This window comes from Podarcis muralis, chromosome 3 (genome assembly GCF_964188315.1).
Source record: "Podarcis muralis chromosome 3, rPodMur119.hap1.1, whole genome shotgun sequence".
Taxonomy (NCBI): Eukaryota; Metazoa; Chordata; class Lepidosauria; order Squamata; family Lacertidae; genus Podarcis; species Podarcis muralis.
In genome coordinates, this window is record NC_135657.1 from 109,020,926 (window position 1) to 109,044,261 (window position 23,336).

The window sequence follows — 23,336 nt, forward strand, 5'->3', positions numbered from 1 at the left end:
GGTAAGCCTATAGTATTGGGCAATAAGGATTTACTAAACCTATCCATTCCTAAGGAAATCAGCCCTGAGTGCTCACTGGAAGGACAGATCCTAAAGCTGAGGCTCCAATACTTTGGCCACATCACGAGAAGAGAAGACTCCCTGTAAAAGACCCTGATTTGGCGGGAAGATGGAGGGCACAAGGAGAAGGGGACGACAGAGGATGAGATGGTTGATCAGTGTTCTCGAAGCTAACATCAGTTTGACCAAACTGTGGGAGGCAGTGGAAGACAGGTGTGCCCGGCATGCTCTGGTCCATGGGGTCACAAAGAGTCAGACACGACTAAACAAAAACAACAGGGCACACATAAAAATGACAGCATTGCAATATGAGTAACTATGGCAGTGGCTTTGTGTATTCAGGTCTGTGTAAAGAGGGAGATCTTAGCTAGGGAGAGACAGAGAGCAAAAATCAATGGTAATCTTAAAAATAACTGACGCATGCTCGTTGTTTGGGATCCTGATTTGTGACAATATGGAGCAAACACCATGTCTGGCCTTAAATAAATGTTCAAGGAATTTCAATGAAAGCAAACAGATACCAGATAAGACTTTGTGAAATTTCTCAAAGAAAGCAGAGGAGTTATGCACCTCCACAGACATAACTAAGCACAGAAGAAGATCACTATTTATTTAAGGTTGTTTCATACTGTTCTTTATAGTGAGAGCTCCTCGATGCCCCGGTGAAGCCTTAGATTTTGAGATCTGCTGCTTAACGAACACATTTCTCTCATCTTCCACATGCATCACACTGCATCCCTGAAGACATTTGTCTCAATATAAGATATCTCTTCTCATAGGAAAAGACAGCACCTAAATGGTCCACATTCTCCAGCGCACTTCATCCAAATTGAAACTGATATTGTGAAGACAATTTCCCCACCCTGGACATTTGTTTTTGGCTGGAGGGGAGGGGGCACAGCTCAGTGGCAAAGCACAAGCTTACATTAGAGAAGCCCCAGGCTCAAAACACAGCATCCCCAGTGAAAAGGGGTCCTTGAAGGGCTCATGTCAGGGTCGGCCTATACACTATACCATGGGTAGGCAAAGTAAGGCCTGGGGGCCGGACCCGGCCCAATCGCCTTCTAAATCCGGCCCATGGACGGTCTGGGAATCAGTGTGTTTTTACATGAGTAGAATGTGTGCTTTTATTTAAAATGCATCTCTGGGTTATTTGTGGGGTCTGCCTGGTGTTTTCACATGAGTAGAATGTGTGCTTTTATTTAAAATGCATCTCTTGGTTATTTGTGGGGCATAGGAATTCGTTCATTCCCCCCCTCCCCCCCAAAAAATATATTCCGCCCCCCCCCCCAAGGTCTGAGGGACAGTGGACCGGCCCCCTGCTGAAAAAGTTTGCTGACCCCTGCCTATACAGTGGTACCTCGGGTTACATACGCTTCAGGTTACATATGCTTCAGGTTACAGACTCCGCTAACCCAGAAATATTACCTAGGTTAAGAACTTTGCTTCAGGATGAGAACAGAAATCGTGCAGTGGCAGCAGGAGGCCCCATTAGCTAAAGTGGTGCTTCAGGTTAAGAACAGTTTCAGGTTAAGAACAGACCTCCAGAACGAATTAAGTTCTTAACCCAAGGTACCACTGTACCTTTAAAGGTATAGAATTATGAGTAAGGTAAAGGTAAAGGGGACCCCTGACCATTAGGTCCAGTCGTGACCGACTCTGGGGTTGCGGCGCTCATCTCGCTTTATTGGCCGAGGGAGCCGGCGTACAGCTTCCGGGTCATGTGGCCAGCATGACTAAGCCGCTTCTGGTGAACCAGAGCAGCGCACGGAAACGCTGTTTACCTCCCCGCCGGAGTGGTACCTATTTATCTACTTGCACTTTGACATGCTTTCGAACTGCTAGGTTGGCAGGAGCAGGGACCGAGCAACGGGAGCTCACCCTGTTGCGGGGATTCGAACCGCCGACCTTTTGATCGGCAAGTCCTAGGCTCTGAGGTTTAACCCACAGCGCCACCCGCGTCCCACCATAGTAGTAGATGAGTCCAATAGTAGTAGATAGGACTCATTAAAATATGGTTTAATGAGATGTGCAAGCCAGGCCATTAAGGTCTTATCACTGATTTTTTTTCCACTCTTCTTAGAAGTGCTCATCTAGCTTCCTCTCTCTCACAGCCTTTAAGGTCCTTTTATTTAGGTAGGCCTTTCACCTCATGGATCGACTTTGCTTCCTGTTTTGATAGATGGCATTAGTTGAGCTGCTGCTTTCTGGCTTTGTTCTAGTTTATTTGCTCATTTTATAAATTTTAACACAGGTGCTTTGGGCTTATATTTTACTGTAGTATGAATGCAGGCTTTAATGTTGCTAACCACCTTGACGATTTAGTGCAGAAAAGCGGGACATACCTTTAAATATTATATAAATAAAACAGTTTAACTAAAATTAATTTGAAACCCCACATGACTGAGGCAGACCATGCCCTTTCCACTCCTCAGTAGTGAAGCAGCTATTACATGATTAATTTTTATTTCAGCAGCTATAGCAAAAGCAGTTCAGAAATGCCAAGTGGCTGAGAGATTAAATGTTAAAATAATTATAGTTAAATGCAGCCATTGAAGCCAGCAAATATGGTTTCTGTAGACACAGGTGTGCTTCTCAGACCAAGAGCTGGAAGAGCGTTGGCTGCCCAGCTCTTGAAAATAATAATAAAAAGCACTCAGAGGGTTTATTATTTAAAACGGAGGGGGGCATTGATAAATTGAGATCCCAAGCAAAGTTTAATGACCAAAAATTTGGAGATAAACCAGGAAGAGAGAACAATAAGGAACAAGAGCAAGAAACAGAATTTTAGAGCTAAAAGACAAGTTGAGGTGCACATTCTCTCTGCATTAAACAATTCTTTTGAACTCGGAGGCAGGGGAGTGCATTTGAAAATGTGTCTATAGGAGATGAAGGGATACAAATGGAATACGGAAACATATTCATTCACATCTATTAAGAAAACCCATTAAAAGAGGAACAGAGAAATTCAGAAGTAAGATGATCATTGTTCATCCTTTACAAGTTTAATAATTGTTAGAGTCACTAAAAATATACCACTTAGTGTTAAAATGTTTAATTCTTCAAATAAAAGGAGGAGGCGTTCTAAACAAATGAAATGGGTTTGTGTGTGTGTCAGAAATCCACCTCCTGCAAGAAACTCATATTAAGCAAGGAGATTAGAACAATTAAAGGTGTGTGAAATATATGCATCATGTGAAAAGAACAAGAGAAGAGGGGTGACAATCATACGGACAATTTCCAAACACTGAGATTATGAGCTGCAAAAAAACAAAACAAAAACAGTTTGGATATATTGTTGAAAGTACAAATTAAAAACAAGAAGCATATTTTACTTGGCATTTATGTTCTGCTGGCAAAACAAGTTGTGTGTTGTTGGGTTTTTTAAAAAACAACAACACCCCTTAATCTAATTAAAATATACACAATGAGGACTTTTTATAGGGGATGATTTGCACTGTGCATTATCATCTGAAATGGCTAGATCTCAATCTGGAGCATCCCAAAGTATGCTTCCCAAAAGTTGTTTGGAACAGAATAATCTAATAGCTGGATGGAGATTTGACTATCCAGATAATAAAGATTGAGAGCAAAGGCTCTGCTTATGTTGGGGAAATACTGAGCACTGTGCTTGGTTGCAAACAACACTACTATTGCTACTTATGTACTGACTCCCAGAAAGAAGAAAACAAGAATTTAACAACGAAAGCAGGAAAGTGTAGGATGGCTCAAAGAATTTCTACAAAGCAAAAGAAAGCTGAAGACAAATAATGCCCAGGACCCGAATATTATTTCCTCCTTAGTGTTTGAATCATTAGGACCAAAAGGTTCATCATTAGCTTGGCTTTTGCCAGGAAGTTCAAAAGCAGGCAACTTCTGCTGTTAGAACCATCAAATTAAAGGGCCATGAAAACAGCTACAAAAGAGAAAACAGCATTTTTTAAGGCAAAGCACAGAAGATTTGCAAAACTGAATTGTTTGAAAACACCACAGTAGGAGATGATGAGAAGAGAAGAGAGGTTTTCACTAGACATGGACAGATATGCACAAAATGAGCATAGAACAAGATCAGTGCTTTTGGTGAGGATGGGGACAAAATTTCTTGTCCGATGTAAACTTACGTTCTCCCAAGTTTGTATTTTTATAACAGTCCCAATCACTATATCTAATGCCGTACTTGGGTGGTCAGTGCTGATCAGACTGGAGCCAAAACAAGACCACCCACAAGCAGCAAATAAACAAGTAAAAACAAAAAACAGCAGCTAACTCCCCGAAATAGGCAAAACCCTCTCAAAACAGGAAGGGAAAAGATTGTGAATTTGCGCTGTTCACATAATAGTTATGGAACACTGGCAACATGAGGGTTCAACACAGGCTCATTCTGCCCATTGTCCATGAAGCTGCCATTTATCATCACAGCCCTTCTATTCAGGATTGAAGGAAGCAGTGGCGTAGCGTGGGTTGTCAGCACCCGGGGCAAGGCAAGTAATTTGCGCCCCCTAACCCGTGGATTTGTGCCCCCTAACCCGTGGATTTGCGCCCCCTAACCTGTGGATTTGCCCTAACCCCAGATGTTGCGCCCGGTGCGGCTGGCCCCCCCTGCACCCCCCACGCTACGCCACTGGAAGGAAGCGCAGAAAATCGTCTGTTGCTGATCTCCATCAAGGCAGGGGGAAGCAAGTCTTTGCGTCTGTCAAGCCTTGCATAGGTTGGGCAGAGTATCACAAAGTTTTATGTTGGGAGGTAACACCTGGCATACCCTCCAACATTACTCGGGGGGAGGGGGGAGACATTTCTCACTTCCCTCCAGCTGACCCTCCTCGACCCCCCCCCCCATTTTGTCCCCACTCCCAACAAAGCAATTTCTATCAAAAGAAGGGCGAGTGTCACCACTATTATACCAACAGGCCACAACACACACACCCTCCACCAGTTGCACTCTCCTAAATCCATCTCTGTTCAAAGGCTGTGGTTCCCCCCACCCCGGAAAATCTGTTTATGGCACAGAAAAACAGCATTGGGGTGTGGTTTCTGTGGACCTCTTGTGGCTCGCCAAACCAATCCCTGCTAGTTTTTGAGTTTCTTGTGAATTTGGTTGGTTTTGCTAATTTGGAGGTTGGTGCACAGGGCAGCTTTTCGAGAATACTGTTAGTAGTCCAGAACAGACATTGCCATGTGTTTCTGTGAATGCTTTTTGCTACTATTATCAATCCCATCTAGTCCAGTTTGACTTGTGAAATTGGTTGGTTTGACAAACTCAGAAATTGGTGTTTTGGACACTTTCTCTGTAATATTATTTATTAAAGACCTGATTTATCGTCCAACATAACTTGTGAATGTGGCTGTTTCAGTTAGTTCAGAACTTGGTGTTTCAGGCCATTGTGTTCCAGAGGGGTTCTAATAAAAAATTAGCACTGAAATAGTTTCAATTCCAAATTTTTATTCTTGAGTTAAACATATCACACTGTTGGGCACATCTGTTATTTTTAAGGTCTGTTTAGTCCATCTCGGTCTTTGCACCAACCCAACCTCTTTATCCACTGGCTCAGATAATTAAACCACACTAGGGATACAACTGCAATATTTTGTTGCACCTGTTATTTTCTAATTACCAAGTTAGAATAATGCAATCCTAGGCCAATCTTGAAACGGCAGATAGGCGACTTTTACAAATGACAAAACCCTCCATCCGCCTAAACGTTCTGTTAAAATTCCTTTCTATGAAGCAAAAGTGCATTATCTTAATTCTCTAACTTTTTGTGCTGTGCAATAAAAGGCCATAGCTTCAAGGCTCACCAACTCATTAATTTTAACTTAAGCCTAGAAAGTGAGCAGAGAACTCTCAATAAAATGACCAGTGAAAGGCTCGGGAATGGATTGTGCTCTGAAGTAAATTATTAACAGCCTGAACTCCAGAAGCAAACCGCAAGGAAATAATGGCCTGAAGTTTTTCCTCAAAGTGCTTTTCAAACAGTTCTGTCTGTGCAAACCTCATTATTTGCCATGCTGCAAATAACCTGTAGTTGCTCACTACAAACAGCTTAAAATCAACAAGAGCCTGCAATAAACAATTACCATCAGGGATATCATCGCTTTACAAAAATGCCTGATTTATGAGTAGAAGCAAAAAGCAAAGCGAATGGGCCAATTGCAGGGCACCCAGCTAACAGCAAAGAAACAAAATTCACTTATGAATCCTCACACATATAAGTTTCCAAGGGGAAGGCTGAGAGGAGGAGATAACCAGAATTGTAAAACATACACAGAGGGCAAGCTTCTTGCTCACCGTGGGAGAGAAATACCTCAATTTGTTACACAGCTGATTTTACATCTGTTTCTTTATCTACAGCTAGAAATCACTCAGAAAGTGCAGCAACAGCTAAGCAGGCAAAATTCTTCTATATTTACCTCCTCCTCCCACACTGCGTCAGAGAACAGTCTCGCGGTGGCAGATTTATGTCCCTGCAGCCCTGTACACAACCGCTTTGGGGGGCCCTATTTATTCACCTAAATTCATGTGACTATGCCTGAAATTATGATGGAACTGAATGCATAATAATAGCAAGGGTTGTCTCTTTTTTTACTATTATACCGTATTATTAAATGGTGCTCCCCCCCCCCCAATTAATTAGATCAGGCTGCTAAAGCAAAGGAAGTGTTGAGGGAAACTAAGAGTGACCTATTGTCTTGGGTGAAGCATGTGAATATACCGTATTTTTCGCTCCACAAGACGCACCTGACCATAAGACGCACCTAGTTTTTAAAGGAGGAAAACAAGAAAAAAAATATTCTGAACGAAACAGTGGAAGTATGATTTTTGTGGTTCATGCTGTGACCACAGACATGTGATCTGATGGTGAATTTGGGGTGACCCAATGAAAAAATCCTGAGGATCCATGGGCTTTTACCTTCCCCCTCCCAGGCAGCCTCCACTAGCGCCCCTTATCTCTCTTCTGATCCCACTGATCAGCTGTTTCCTTTCAAGACACCCTTCCCTCTTGTTTGCCTTAGTGTAGTATCATTTCCTTAGCTGGAGCAGGTTTTTTTGCTCCTCATTTTCTTCTAATTTCTCTCCTTATTGCTTTAGTCTTCCTGTTTCCCCCACTTTGCAAGTTTGCTGTCTTTACCTCCCCCCTCCCAGGCAGCCTCCTGGGCAATTCGGCTCCAGGGACCATGCATTCACTCCATTAGATGCACAAACATTTCCCCTTACTTTTTAGGAAGAAAAAAGTGTGTCTTATGGAGCAAAAAATACGGTATATACATTTATTTATACAAGGCCAAAGGCCAAAGTAAAGGCTATCAATAAAGACACAATAACAGCAAACAATAAATAACTGAGCAGTTTAAGCAGTCATTTACTGAACACATAACAATCGAGATGGGCCAATTAAAACAATTATGTATTTTGTGTTTCTGTATTTTTTATGCTGTGAACCATATTGAGATCTATGGATGAAGGGCAGCATACAAATTTAATAAACAAACAATAACAACAATAATAAAACAGAGAGAAGAAAAAGAAATAAAAATGAAAGCTTATACAGTGGTACCTTGGTTGTCAAACGTAATCCGTTCTGGAGGACTGTTTGATTTCTGAAACGTTCGACAGCCGAGGCGGAAATTGTGGTTGGCAAAGTCAATGGAGAAAAAATCGCAGTGGAAGTAGTTCGACTTAAGAGGCACATTCGCAAACGAAAGCAATTACTTCTGGGTTTTTGGTGTTTGGGTTCTGAAACATTCGGCTTCCGAGACACTCGAAAACCAAGGTAAAGGTAAAGGTAAAGGGACCCCTGACCATTAGGTCCAGTTGTGACCGACTCTGGGGTTGCGGCGCTCATCTCGCTTTACTGGCCGAGGGAGCCGGCGTACAGCTTCTGGGTCATGTGGCCAGCATGACTAAGCCGCTTCTGGCGATCCAGAGCAGCGCACAGAAACACCGTTTACCTTCCCACCAGAGTGGTACCTATTTATCTACTTGCACTCTGACGTGCTTTCGAACTGCTAGGTTGGCAGGAGCTGGGACGGAGCAACGGGAGCTCACCCTGTTGCGGGGATTCGAACCGCCGACCTTCTGATCGGCAAGTCCTAGGCTCTGTTGTTTAACCCACAGTGCCACCCGCGTCTCTGAAAACCAAGGTACCACTGTATAAATATACTGTTTTAATTCCAATTATCATTAGAATTAATATGGGGAAAGGTTTGAATTATATTCACGTGTGTTTTTTTTGGTGGTTTTTTTAAAAAAAGTTTAGTTTATACTTTGTTTTGTTATTTTGCATATAAGATTCTTGCTGCTAGAATCATATTATATAACAGTTTCTCCCTGCCTTTCAGATATGTTAAGAGAAATATTTTTGGGTCTAGCTGAACAAGGTATTTCAAAAAGATTCTTATGATAAGATATGATTTCTTGCCGATAGATGGATAGATCTACTGCTGTTGCTTCAGGGCAATTAGCACCCACAGTGATTGAAATCCACTCTAACCTCGCCACATTTCCGACAGTTATATTTGTTGGTATTATAAATTCTAGCCATTCTAAGGGGGTTAAATACCTCATTGTCCACAATTTCACTGAATTATCTGTCAGAGTTCAAGGTGCCTTATATTTCTCAATATCAGTCAGTGCTTGGAATAAAGCTCACTGAACTAGTTCAAAAATCTCTGAACTACAGTTGAAAGTAGTTCCCATAACTATTAGGTGAACTAAGTATGAATTAAGTTTGTTTGGTGGTAGAACCACACCACAACTCCTGAACTAATCTATTTGTTTATCATTTTGCATGTATTAAATATAATACGGCCTCGGTCCTGTATACCTGAAGGAGCGTCTCCACCCCATCATTCAGCCCGGACACTGAGATCCAGCGCCGAGGGCCTTCTGGCAGTTCCCTCATTACGAGAAGTAAGGTTACAGGGAACCAGGCAGAGGGCCATCTCGGTAGTGGTGCCTGCCCTGTGGAACGCCCTCCCAGCAAATGTCAAGGCAATAAACAACTATTTTACTTTTAAAAGACAACTGAAGGCAGCCCTCTTTAGAGAAGTTTTTAATGTCTAATGCTGTATTGTTTTTAATATTCAGTTGGAAGCCGCCCAGAGTGGCTGGGGAAACCCAGCCAGATGGGCAGGGTATAAATAATAAATTATTATTATTATTATAATTATAATTTGTTTCTACAAAAATGTTCTGTGTGTGGAAATGTGCTTCCTGGTCTTACCCACCATGCAACTTCAATGGATGAGCCCAGAGTTAGTGCTATGAGAGTGGCAGGTAAACCTCTTCCTTGTCACACTGTGCATTATTTTATCCATCTCTATCATGTCCCCCCCCCCCCGCCCTCAACTCACCTTTGTCCCCTAACCTAAAAAGCCCCCAACTCCTGTTAACATCTGTCAGACCAGATAGTCCAGCTTTGGTTAAAGGTATCAACACAAGTTAAATACAACTAACTCTCTTTGAATACAGTACATGTAGTGGCAGGGTTCAGGAAACAGGTGGGGCATTCTGATCCATTTCTTTTAAGGTCCTAGCAGCACCCCGGGCACAAGACCCATCCTGATGCCTTTGTTTATGGTTCTAGATCAATACCAAATGTTCAACTTGTCCTGTACAGGTTTAAAACAGCGTGGCCATTTCTTATTTTCAAAACATACTTGACAGCTTGCCTTAAGACACTTCCTCAGAATTACAACATGCCCATAATAAAATGGATGGCGAACTAAGATTTACAGTGGTATCTCGGTTTTTTAGCGTCTCGGAAGCCAAATATTTCAGTTTCCGAACACCAAAAACCCAGAAGTAAATTCTTCCGTTTTCGAATGCGCCTCAGAAGTCAAACGGCTTCCACTGTGTGTTTTTTCCATTTTCTCAATTGAACTTGCAGCCAGCCCTTTGCGCGTCAGTTTTCTAACGTTTCGGAAGTCAAATGGTTGCCTGGAATGGATTACATTTGAGAACCACGATACCACTGTATTAGATGCTTTATGAATCGTTTAAAAATGTTTGGAGGACAAGAAAATGCTTGGGGGACAAGAAAATGCTTTATACAACATGTTCAGAAAGGGAACTGCCAGTGCCAGCAGGAAGAGTATTGTACATGACACTGTTTCTCTGAAATAATACTGATCCATCTTATACATTTGCCTCAAGTTTCCTACTAGTAGCCCCATTTCCTTTTCCCAGTTATGGCATTGCATCATTTGCATGGTCATACCTTTGCGATGTCATCCTGAGCTGCTACTAAGTTCAAGTATGAAATATTGACCAGGTCAGGGCCATACACGATTGTGAGCATTCGGCCTTCCAGTCGTCCTCCAATGTTTCCTGCATCCAGATGTTCACGTAGTTTTGGATCCTGTAAGTAAGTGCATTGAAAGTCATTAAAGTGTCTGCCCGTACTTTAATAATGATAAAAAAGAAAGAATAGTTCAATACTCCAATTTTGCTGCTAAGGATAGGAGTTTTAAACTCTGTTCAACCCACACACGTGGGCACCTATAGGGATAAAATGCAATTAATATATCCTCTCTTATCTATTTAAATCCATCCCATGAGCTGGATAATGATGGGGAACTGTTTCCACTACCATGTTCCAAATAACCTGCATGGTTTGCGGCATTTACAATTAAACTGATTAGAAAGTGGCCCAGAATGGGCATCATGTAAAATAAGAAGCCAGTAATGGTTACTTTAATGGTGAAATGGTTTACATGCAACATTACAATCATTTTTTCTACACATTCAATACCCTGGGACAACCATTACTTAAAGAAGATCATCACGGGGGGGGGGGGGGGAGGGAAGAGAGAGGGAGATTGCCAACACAGAATGGAGTGCTCTGGGTGGGCATTCTTGGCTAACTTTCAACAACCACTTAATTCTTATATGCTTTCACATGTAACTCAATCACCAATGAATTATTCTATGGAGTTGTATTTTTTTTAAAACTAAAACAAAATAGTGTTGACAGCATAAGTAGATTACATACAAATAAATGTGGCATTGCTGTTTGAAATGTGCTAAGAATCAATGTGTGTGGGAAGAGTCAAAGCAGCATTGAATTCTACAAGGCCTCTTCTCAACGATGGGGAGGTGTTGTGAGCGAGAACCACTTCCCGCGCTTGCAGGGGGGCGTAACCAAGCCCCCTGCGCCATTGAGCCCTGTGCCTGCGTCACACCCCCAGCCAGCCAATCCGGCTGGGGGGGGCATGGTTTTGCCATTTAAAATGGCCGCGGGCTCAACGCCTCCTCCTCCTTCTTCCTCAGATCACCCTCCCTCCCTCCCTCCCTCCCTCTAGGTTTTGCTCCTGACCTTGCTATGGACTTCGGTTGGTTGCATTGGTTGTCCAAGGGGCCTGGTGGGAATTTTTTCCACTTGGCAGATTGGCACCAGCCACTTGGCTTTTTGCCTAGGTAAAGGTAAAGGGACCCCTGACCATTAGGTCCAGTCGTGGCCGACTCTGGGGTTGCAGCGCTCATCCCGCTTTATTGGCCGAGGGAGCCGGTGTACAGCTTCTGGCTCATGCAGCCAGCATGACTAAGCCGCTTCTGGCGAACCAGAGCAGCGCACAGAAAAGCTGTTTACCTTCCCGCCGGAGCGGTACCTCTTTATCTACTTGCACTTTGACGTGCTTTCGAACTGCTAGGTTGGCAGGAGCAGGGACCGAGCAATGGGAACTCACCCCTACCTCAGAGCAAATCATTACAACTTTGTAAGGTTTGGCAGTTAGGCATTGGAAAATGTGTTGTGTGTTGGAGGGGAGGTTGTGGCCATCACCTACCCCTCCCCTTGAAGGGTATTCCATTAAAGGAATCCGGCGGTTGTGGTTCCTGTCCGATGCCCAGGTGGTGGCTAGGGCCATGGCAAGACCCCAGTGACTCTAGGGGAAATCTTCCAGTTGATTTGCATCAACAAGCTCCCCCTACAGGTTGTTAACCCTTGCGTGACTCCCGGCAGAGCGGGCAGGAGTCAAGTATACTCTGTTCGATCCAATGCCTAAGCCAATACCACTCACAATCTGTAACCAATAAAATTGTGGCCTTTTTTAGCCCATTAACCTAAATACTTGTGTCCATGTGTCTTATTTTATCTCCAAGTGGGGGCGGGGCCTCAACTCACAGATGTAGCTATAGTAGTACTGAATCCTAACTTTCCCCCCTTACGTAGATCTTCAGTCCACCTGGTTCATAAGTTCATATTAAATAACCTGTATCCAGCAATGGAAGGACAATACTGTTCCTTCACTGACTCTGTCACTGACTGGCCTTTGGTTTGGTCTCAGTCTGACCCTTATGTTTCCCTCCCCTTATGGTTTTGATCTATGGGCTACTTTTAAAATGAGGCTGCATTATAAATTGCATTTTAACCTGTATTTTAAATTGTGTCCCCCCCCCTATTATGTTTTTACTGTAATTTTACTGGTGTTAGCTGCCCTGAGACCAGCTCTGGCCAGGGAGGGCAGGGTATAAATAAATATTATTATTATTATTATTATTATTATTATTATTATTAAGAGCCACAATTCTCAGGGGACCCCAAGAGCCTAATCGTGCTTTACAAATCTGGTTTCATAGCGACAATGAACATCCCACATGACTTTCTGAAGCTCTGTAATGTCTTGACTGGTGGCCAAGTCAGTCTTGTTCTAACTAAATTGCCTTGTTTCTACAGAACAGAAAACAAAACAAGTAGTATAGTTTATTAAAAGCTCAGGCAATGATTTATTTTTACATGCATTTGTTGTCAGCAGGCCAGGCGAAGAGTTCTTTCAAATGCAGTGTGCTACCCTTTTCTATTAACCTGCTATTAACCCTCAGAACTGGCTTCACAAAAAGAGGTGAGAAGAGAAGAATAAGCACATACTTCTGAAAACTACAACTTCCTTTATTTTCCTCTCCATTGCTTTAGGTTTTTGTTTGTTTGTTTGCATGCATCTTACGATCCAAGACTCACTTGGCCACTGCTTGTTTTAATGCCTTCCAAATCAGAAATCACGAACAAATCCAAGAGAAAATAATGGGATCAATTCAATATTACACTCTTCTGATCATTCCATCAGTGCAAGCATTTTGGTTTGCTGAATGAGATGATTCCCCCGCTTTTAAACACACCCTCATTGTTCCAGGGGTTCTCCTGACACCCCATCCTACTCTGAGCCAATTGTGAGGGTGGGAAGGAGAGAAAGCCCCATTGTGCATGGGGAAGTCCTCCCACAGGATGCGGGTGGTGCTGTCATCTAAACCACTAAACCTCCTGCGCTTGCCGATCAGGTCGGCAGCTCGAATCCCTGTGACGGGGTGAGCTCCCATTGCTCTGTCCCAGCTCCTGCCAACCGAGCAGTTTAAAAGCACACCAGTGCAAGTAGATAAATAGGTGCTGCTGAAGCGGGAAGGTAAATAGCATTTCCATGCGCTCTGGTTTCCGTCACGGTGTTCCATTGTGCCAGAAGCAGTTTAATCATGCTGGCCACATGACTGTCTGTGGACAAACGCCACCTCCCTTGGTCTGAAAGTGAGATGAGTGCCGCAGCCCCATAGTTGCCTTTGACTGGACTTAACCATCCAGGGGTCCTTTACCTTTACCTCCCACAGAGCACAGTGCTATGGAGCTGAAAGGGACCACAAGGGTAATCTCGTTCAACCACCTGAAATATAGGAATCTTTTACCCAACATGCGACGTGAACCTACGACCCTGAGATTAAGAGCCTTGTTTTCTACCAACTGAGCTACAGGCCAGGTCTCTACTGACAAGGCACATTATTTGAATCCCACCCAAGTCCAGGTCCGCTCAGCAGAATGGGCAGGAGGAACTCAAATGTATCAGGGATGGCTCACCACTTTCCGAAACACATTAGTATCTGAACTGCCCCTCAACATTCCCCATTAAGTCCAGAGTCAACATTTACCAAAATGCACCACTGCTCACACTAGGAAATTGCATATCTTACAAAGTACATGCATTGTTGTGAACATATCTGCATTTGCTTCTGGGGGGATGCCTCACCCTAAGCAATGCAGACAATTGAAATGCAATGAACAGCTGCACAAAGGTTTCAAAATTCATAACACTATCTGCAATGGGAAGAAGTAGCAAACGAAACTGACTTGAGACTAAAGTCAGGTTATTGGCGTGGTAAGCCTGTATCTCAGACTGCATCATGCTGGAGTGCAGGTGGGTCCTCAAAAGGCTTATTGCTCCAGGATCTGGAAAAACGACTGGGTATGCCTCATCTAAACCACAGAGCCTAGGACTTGCCGATCAGAAGCTTGGCGGTTCAAATCCCTGCAATGGGGTGAGCTCCCGTTGCTCGGTCCCTGCTCCTGCCAACCTAGCAGTTTGAAAGCACGTCAAAGTGCAAGTAGATAAATAGGTACCGCTCCGGCGGGAAGGTAAACGGCGTTTCCGTGTGCTGCTCTGGTTCACCAGAAGTGGCTTAGTCATGCTGGCCACATGACCCGGAAGCTGTACACCGGCTCCCTCGGCCAATAAAGCAAGATGAGTGCCACAACCCCAGAGTCGGCCATGACTGGAACTAATGGTCAGGGGTCCCTTTACCTTTATGCCTCATCTATGTACATCTACTGTATATCTTACATTTCCACATTGAAAAGTTAGCATAAAATAACTGAGGATAGATGTTGAACCTTGAGCACCAGTGAACATGCCCATAGTAGCTGTACTAGGCAATCCAAAGGCACATGGCAACTGCTAACAGTTTTGCGCTAATTGAGGAAGAGATTTCTCTGCTCTGTTCAGAATAGCATGGGAGACTTTGTTACTGCTGCCCCTTTATTCTGAGAGCACGGCTAAAACTCCTTGGGAGTCACAGTCATATTGGAACATTATAGCGAGGGTTGAAACAAACAAACAAACAAACAAATTGTACATGGTGGATCATTTTTGTTCAAATTTATCCTCTTTACCCAGTAGGATAATAATTCTCGTGCACTTCTCAAGATAAGGCAATTAGTATAATTTATCCATTAAAAGAAAACCCTAGGAATCTCTGCAAACGTTTTTTTGAGGGGGAAAGTAAAAAAACACAATTCTTTTAGCAGAATTTGGCTGGCAAAGAAAAGGCAACACACACAAAACTGACAGTGTACCCTTAGTTCACTGAACCACTTGGTTGTCTCAGTAGGTTTCAAGAAGTCGTGCTAGTTCATGCCCCCAATGATTATTCAGACTATTTTGCAATGCTGCTGAACTATCTCCTCAAACTTTACCACAAAGACCACATGGGGCTGGCACCATGCGGTGCTGGAAGACTATAACCTGGGTAGTCCCACTTTTTATGTAACATGCAGCTGTCATATTTCAAGTGGATGACTGACTCATTGAATGCATTATCACTCCAGCTGACAAAAGTGTACTGCGATTCCTTCCCTACTGGTGTCTCTGCACAAAAAGGCACACTTGTGGAGACAGACCAAGGCAGAAACCGCAGGTATTTTGAACTAAATGATTATCTCATGCAGCCAACAATCTGAATTAAGGTCTGCAGCATTTGCTTGCAGGAGAGATGAAAATCACTTACTCAAAACTGACATAATGTAGAAGCTCTGAATACCTTGAATGCAGTTTCCCTTGTGTATCTTTTATATTTAAAAAGTTTGCATGATGATCAAATCTGTATTTATTTTCAGATGTATTCGAGCCTAAGAGTAAGTTTTGGGTGGATATAAAGCTTTGGCTGTCCTGTTTATCTTATGTTTCATGCTCTATACTTTATGGTTCATTCCATAATACTTGGGATTTGTTACTCCAGTCATATTTTACTGTGGGTCTATGATTGTATAAATAAATCTGAATCTCGGTCATATTTATAAGCTGTTCTTCCTAAGGGAAAAAAAGTACAACACATAATGTTTTTTAAAAAAAAATACTGCAGAGAGCAACAAAGTGTGACAGAGCAATGGAATCTAACAGAACAACAAAACAACCCATTAGAAATAAAAACAGTGGCAGTAGCATGCTGAAAAGCCTGGACAAATATAAAGTCTTCATCTGGCATTACAAAGCCAAGACATTTATGCTGCAAAAGTGCACCAGTTGCAGACGTAATTGGGATGAAGTCCCACCGAACTCAAAAGAGTTTTTATAGCCGATATGTGTTGAATAATTATGGGCTGTCCAGTGAATCCCTGGATGACATCGTGGAAGAACGTTGCCTCAGGAGAGTGAGGAAAATTCTCAGGGATGATTCACACCCTGGCCGGCACTTTCTTGATCTCCTGCCCTCAGGCAGAAGATACAGAAGCATGATTAGTCGCACCAACAGGGTAAAGAACAGCTTCTATCCGTGGGTTGTCAGGCTGCTGAATGAAAAGGTAGCAACAGGGCAACTGACTTTCAGGTTTGGTGGGTGTGCGTCAGTAAACGAGTGAAATTAAGACTAAGAGAGCTGAGTGGGGGGTGCTCGTGTAATCTCACTGTATACAAGTTGTACAAGTGACATTGAAGTATTTCAATAATTGCACTATAAGTCTAGTGCTAGGAAAAAGATCCATAGGGAAGAAAATTTGAATGCAGGATGCTACAGCCAGTGAAGACCACTCCCTGGTCACCCTCACATGGCATCAGAAGGTGAGGGGGCTGAGAGGAAGGCCTCTCGTGACAAATGTAATGATCATTAGTTATGATGCTATTTTTAAGGAGAGAGCTAGCATGCAAACAGGATCCTGAATTAAGTAGGCATTAAGTCTGACCCAGAAGTACTCTTCTTAAGTTATAATACAAAGTTCAAGGCAGGGTCATGTGGTAGAACCAACTTTCCGAGACCTAGGTCCCTGGCTCGGAAACTAATTGGCAGCCAATGCAGTCAGGTCAGGATTGATGTTACATGTTCCAAACTGTCTTGTCCCAGTGAACAACTTGGCTGCTGAATTCTGCACCATCTGAAGTTTCCAGACTGTCTTCAGAAGCAATAACACATATGTGTTGCAGTAATCTAACCTAAGTGTTAAATATTTATTCAGTGCTGTTTTTGTTGTTGTTGTTTAAAAGATGCTTTCTGTTTTCTGTTTTCACTACAGTTTAACTCAGGCTTCAATATGATATTTCAGTAGGATCCTACCATTGCAGCATTTTACCTAACTACTTCTGAACATAAATGACATTTGTACACTTCGAACTAGGGCTTCCACTGAAAATTTAAAGCAGATGTCAAGATTGCTCTTGAGGAGCAATCAGACATGTGGGATACCTAACTTTATCTTCACAACTAGCGTACATAGCAGGTGATATGGGGCCAAGGTTATCCAAAGAGCTTCATGGCAAAGGAAATTTTTAACTCAGCATTTAGTCTAGGGATGGGAAACCAGCAGCCCTCCACATGCCATGGACTAAAACTCCCACCATCCCATGCCACTGGCCATGTTGGTAGGGGCTGAAGAGAGTGGGGAGTGGGAATTATAGTCCAAAAACAGTTGGAGACCCACTGTGGGAAACCCTTGCCCTAGGCCAAATACAGCACTCTAACCATTTCATCATAGTGGTTCATGTCGTTGAGGAAAGCCAAGAAAGTTTGAGTAAGTCTGGTGAAATTTCTCAGGAGGTTTCTTGCAGCCCTGCTTCCAAATAACTGGTCGGGATGCCCACGTCTTCATACATTACTATCGTGGAAAGCAAACTTGCAGCAACTTTCAGGTGAAATATTAAAAGGAAATATGCAGAGGAAGCTCTAGGGCGCATGAAGACAATGGACGGGCTTGCTCAATGGCACCAGTTGGTGTCCCTTTAATTTAACAGGAAATTTTCCCACTTAGAAGAAGAAGAAGAGTTTGGATTTGATATACCGCTTTATCACTACTCGAAGGAGTCTCAAAACAGCGAACATTCTCCTTTCCCTTCCTCCCCCACAACAAACACTCTGTGAGGTGAGTGGGGCTGAGAGACTTCAGAGAAGTGTGACTGGCCCAAGGTCACCCAGCAGCTGCATGTGGAGGAGCGGCGAACCCAGTTCCCCAGATTACGAGTCTACCGCTCTTAACCACTGAGCTATACAGCTGCAAATAAAACATTTAAAGTGTGTTTTAAATGCAATATACAGTGCCACACTAGATGGCAATGGTGAGCCTTATGGAAAATTCAATGTATTTTTAAGAAATGCAAAAAAAAGAGAGGAATTTTAGAATATATGTGTGTGTGTGTGTGTGTGTGTGTAGATTCCATATTAAACACTATGCTATGTTTCATTTAATGTCAAACGAAAGGTACCGTATTTTTCGCTCTATAAGATGCACCAGACCATAAGACGCACCTAGTTTTTGGAGGAGGAAAACAAGAAAAAATTATTCTGAATCTCAGAAGCCAGAACAGCAAGAGGAATCGCTGTACAGTGAAAGCAGCAATCCCTCTTGCTGTTCTAGCTTCTGGGATAGCTGCGCAGCTTGCATTCACTCCATAAGACGCACACACATTTCCCCTTACTTTTTAGGTGGAAAAAAGTGAGTCTTATAGAGCAAAAAATACGGTATGTGATAGCACAACCAATGGGATCAGTCTGAAACATTTTTAAAAAAAAAAAAATGAGTCAAAGCAGCCATGTTTAGGGCATGAGAAACCTACAACATTTTTGAATTTGCAAGTTATGATCCAGCTTTCCCCAGTGAAAAAGGTCTGACAGTTGAACAATTAAGCAGGCTCTGGCTAAAGTTCTACATGCTGTAGTAAGATGGTTATCCTTTAAGAATGGTTGACATTATAATAGGGCCTGAGGGACCACAATGTTATTACCAACTGATGCTAATCATCCCAAACCACCTAACTTTCCCTAATCCCCTTTCAAACTCTGCCACCACCGCAAAAGCAGCCTGTTTAGTATTTCTGACACAATTTGGGAAGCAATTAAGGGCAAATAATCTAAAATGTTGTCAAAGTGGTTTGAAGTCACTTTCCAAGACGTTCCTCGCACTTATCAAATTGTTGGCCAGTTAATTAAAAATGTTTTCGTTTTGTTTATTTCCATCTACCAGTGTAAAGTTAGATATTTATCTTGCATCGGTGCCCAGAAGGTCCACGGTTGACACCAACTAAATCTGAAGAGCAGTTAGGATCAGACTTACATCTTCAATTGCAAATAATCAAACACATCAAATTAAAGTTGTTGACTAGCCAATCGTATAAATTGTCCTACTTTTCCTTCCTTCACCAGCAGGCCATTTGTAGAAGTCCAATAGATATAAACAAATTCAGAGACATTTATTTTCAGAGTGGTGAATTCAAACCACTTTGACCACAAAGGGGCCCCTGACCATTAGGTCCAGTCATGACCGACTCTGGGGTTGCGGCGCTCATCTCGCTTTATTGGCCGAGGGAGCCAGTGTACAGCTTCTGGGTCATGTGGCCAGCATGACTAAGCCGCTTCTGGCGAACCAGAGCAGCGCACGGAAACACTGTTTACCTTCCCGCCGGAGTGGTACCTATTTATCTACACACATCAACACACATTTATTTGTACACAAAAGGTAGGTAAAGGACCCCAGGATTGTTAAAGTCCAGTCAAAGGTGACTATGGAGTTGTGGCACTCATCTCGCTTTTACGCTGAGGGAGCTGGGGTTTGTCCATAGACACCTTTCTCTGTCATGTGGCCAGCAGGACTAAACTGCTTCTGACGCAATGGAACACCGTGACAGAAACCAGAGCACACAGAAACACCATTTACCTTCCCACCGGAGTGGTACCTATTTATCTACTTGCACTTTGACGTGCTTTCGAACTGCCAGGTTGACAGGAGCAGGGACTGAGCAACGGGAGCTCATCCCGTCGCGGGGATTCGAACAGCCAACCTTCTGATCGGCAAGTCCTAGGCTCTGTGGTTTAACCCACAGCGCCACCCGCGTCCCTACACTTGGACTACCTGCACCCTAAAATTAACATCCTCATAATCTACAAAGAATATTAAGACCCTTTTATCTATGCTCACTCAGCCTAACTTGCCGATTGTGGAAAACTGAATGCATTCAGAGGCATTACTTGGCTGGTTTCATACACTATAATAAATATTGAAGTTCAGTGGCTTAAATATTTACAGTACTTATTTACAGCTGCCAACACTTCTTGCATACAGTCCAGCTAATTAAATTAACTTGAAGTCCAGAGACAAAGCTCGAACACTTCCATTCCTAAATTAATATTTCTAAAGATTTAGACTGAAAGATTAATTACTGTGGTAAGCTAGCATGAAGGATTTTGCCAAGTTACAGGAAGGCTGGGAACCTGACAATCAGATGAGCATTACTGGAGCTATAAAGAACGGCCCACAAATTTTATCACAGAAGATTCATAGAGCTGGAAGGTACTCTGAGGATCACCAAGTCCAACCCCCTGCAATGTAGGAATTTACAGCTGTCCCGTTTGGGGATAGAACCTGCAACCTTGGGGTTATCAGCACCGTGCTCTAACCAACTGAGCTACCCCTGGCTAGATTAAACTGCTATTAACATTTGTAGTAGATGTTACTGTACTGTACTCAAGACAATAAAAGAGGACTGGATATTATTTATAAAGGTAAAGGTAAAGGTACCCCTGCCCGTACGGGCTAGTCTTGCCAGACTCTAGGGTTGTGTGCCCATCTCACTCAAGAGGCTGGGGGCCAGCACTGTCCGGAGACACTTCCGGGTCACGTGGCCAGCGTGACATCGCTGCTCTGGCAAGCCAGAGCCGCACACAGAAACGCCGTTTGGACATCTGGCGCCTCAGACACCCACTCGAGAAACAATTCACTTTCTATTCAGAACCTAACCAATCACTCTCACGAATAGACCAGATTTGGATCTCAAAAGATCTATGTCCAAGAGTTAAACTTATAGAAATAAGACCGAAAGTAATATCAGATCACAATCCATTAGAGATAGAACTAGAAAGCTTAGAGAAGAGACCCTTTAGATGGAGATTAAAGGACTATTTGTTAGATGATCAGAAAGTGGTGGAAACGGCAAAGGAAAAATTGATAGAGTACTTTAAGGATAACTGTGATAAAGGAACAAAAGAGAGCGTAATCTGGGATGCAAGTAAGGCAGTAATAAGAGGGTACTTCATACAACAGAATGCAATTAAAAATAGAAATAGAGAGAAAAATAAAGAAGAGATCCTCAGACAGATAATGGCAAATGAACAAAAGTTAGTCCAGAAGCCTAACTGCCCAAAGACAAAAGAAAAAATAAAAATACTGCAAACCCAGTTTGCCACAATAATAAACAGAGAGGTAGAGTGGAACATTAAAAGATTTAGACAAAGAAACTTTGAATTTGCGAACAAACCAGGGAAATGGCTTGCCTGGCAAATCAAAAAAAGGAAAGAGCAAGGGACAATCAATAAAATAATAACAGACGGGGAAGAAAGAACTGATCCCAGAGGAATAAGGAGTGAGTTTCTTAATTATTATAGAAATTTGTATAAAGATCAAGAGAGAGTTGCCCCAAGGAAGATAGAAAGATTCTTAAAGGAAAAAGGGGGACAAAAAATTCCAGCAGAAGGGAAACAAAGACTGAATACCCCAATTGAAAATGAGGAAATAGAGGAGGTAATTAGAGACCTAAAGAGGGGCAAAGCACCAGGCCCTGACGGATTTACTGCAGGATATTACAAAGAAATGAAATCTATTTTGGTGGGACCTTTGAAAAAGACTATGAACATCATCTTAAAGGAAGGAGAAATCCCAGAGACCTGGAAGGAAGCATACATCACGTTCCTCCCCAAACAAGACGCGGATTTAACCCAGGTTAAAAACTATAGACCAATCTCACTGCTGAACACGGATTATAAGATATTCGCAGGAATCCTGGCAAAAAGGTTAAAAAATGTGTTAGTAGATATTATTCATACGGACCAGGCAGGATTCCTGCCAGGTCGGCAGATGAGGGATAATACAAGACATATTATTGATATGTTAGAATTTTTGTCTGTTAGGATTGATAAGCAAGTCACAATGATGTTTATTGACGCCGAAAAGGCGTTTGATAATGTGATATGGAACTTTATGTTGAGAAATCTAGAATATATGGATGTAGGTAACAACTTCTTCAACGGGGTAAGGGCAATATATACTGAACAAAAGGCCAAACTGATTGTAAATGGTACGGTTACGGAAGAGATAAAAATAAGGAAGGGCACAAGACAGGGCTGTCCGCTCTCCCCGTTACTATTTATAACAGTGTTAGAAGTACTCTTAAACTCGATAAGACAAAATGGAAATATAAAAGGAGTAACGTTAGGAAAGAATGTGTATAAAACTAAGGCCTTTGCCGATGATTTGATAGTGATGACAGAAGACCCTATAACCTCAGTAGAAGAAATCTTGAAGGAAATAGAATCATTCGGAGAAGTGGCTGGGTTTAAACTAAATAAGAAAAAAACAAAAATGATATATAAAAACGTAGATTCAAGGACAATAGAGGCAATCCAACAGCAATCACAGATAGAGACGGTCAAAAAGGTCAAGTACCTCGGCATCTGGCTAACACCTAAAAATATAGACCTATATAAAAATAACTACGAGCCGATGTGGAGGGAAGTAAAGAGAGACTTAGAAAAATGGGGACGGTTAAAATTGTCAATGTGGGGAAGGATGAATATGATCAAGATGAATGTTTTATCAAGACTAATGTTCCTATTCCAGTCTATCCCTATAATAAAAGGGTGCAGGATTTTCAAAGAATGGCAAAGGACAATTTCGAGGTTTATATGGCAGGGCAAAAAACCCAGGATTCAATTTAAATTACTAACAGATGTAAAGGAAAGGGGGGGCTTTGCCCTGGCAGACCTGAAATTATACTATGAGGCATCTTGCCTAAGTTGGTTAAAAGATTGGGTTAAATTGGAAAATACGGAGCTCCTCGATCTGGAGGGCTTCGATAACTACTTTGGATGGCATGCCTATTTATGGAAGAACAAAATGAAAGCACATAAGGGGTTTGGTAATCATATATTTAGAGGACCGCTAATCGAAGTGTGGGAAAGATATAAAAATGTGTTAGAACCGAAAACACCACACTGGTTATCACCCCTTGAAATAACAAGCATAAAAACGATCAATATGAGAAGCAACTGGGCAACATATAACCAGTTAGTTATCAAAGTGGATGGGAAATGGAGAACAAAACCTTATGAACAGATAAAAGAGTATGTTTACGATTGGCTTCATCACCAACAGATTAACCAGATGCTTAGCAGAGACATCAAGGAAAGAGGCTATGCGGACAATGACTCGAAATTTCAGACGGAAATAATAAATAATAAAGTGAAAAACATATCCAAGTTGTATAGGATG

General features: G+C 42.4%; 1 protein-coding gene across 2 annotated transcripts in view; it reads right to left on the reverse strand.

The window, feature by feature from the left end:
• Positions 1 to 23,336, reverse strand: part of PLCB1 (phospholipase C beta 1) — a 468,615-nt gene that overhangs the window by 185,516 nt on the left and 259,763 nt on the right. For both annotated transcript variants that reach the window (XM_028722210.2, XM_028722211.2), the window contains exon 4: positions 10,278 to 10,418. In XM_028722210.2, the coding sequence (XP_028578043.2) occupies positions 10,278 to 10,418 (141 nt within the window). The remainder of the gene's footprint in view (positions 1 to 10,277; positions 10,419 to 23,336) is intronic.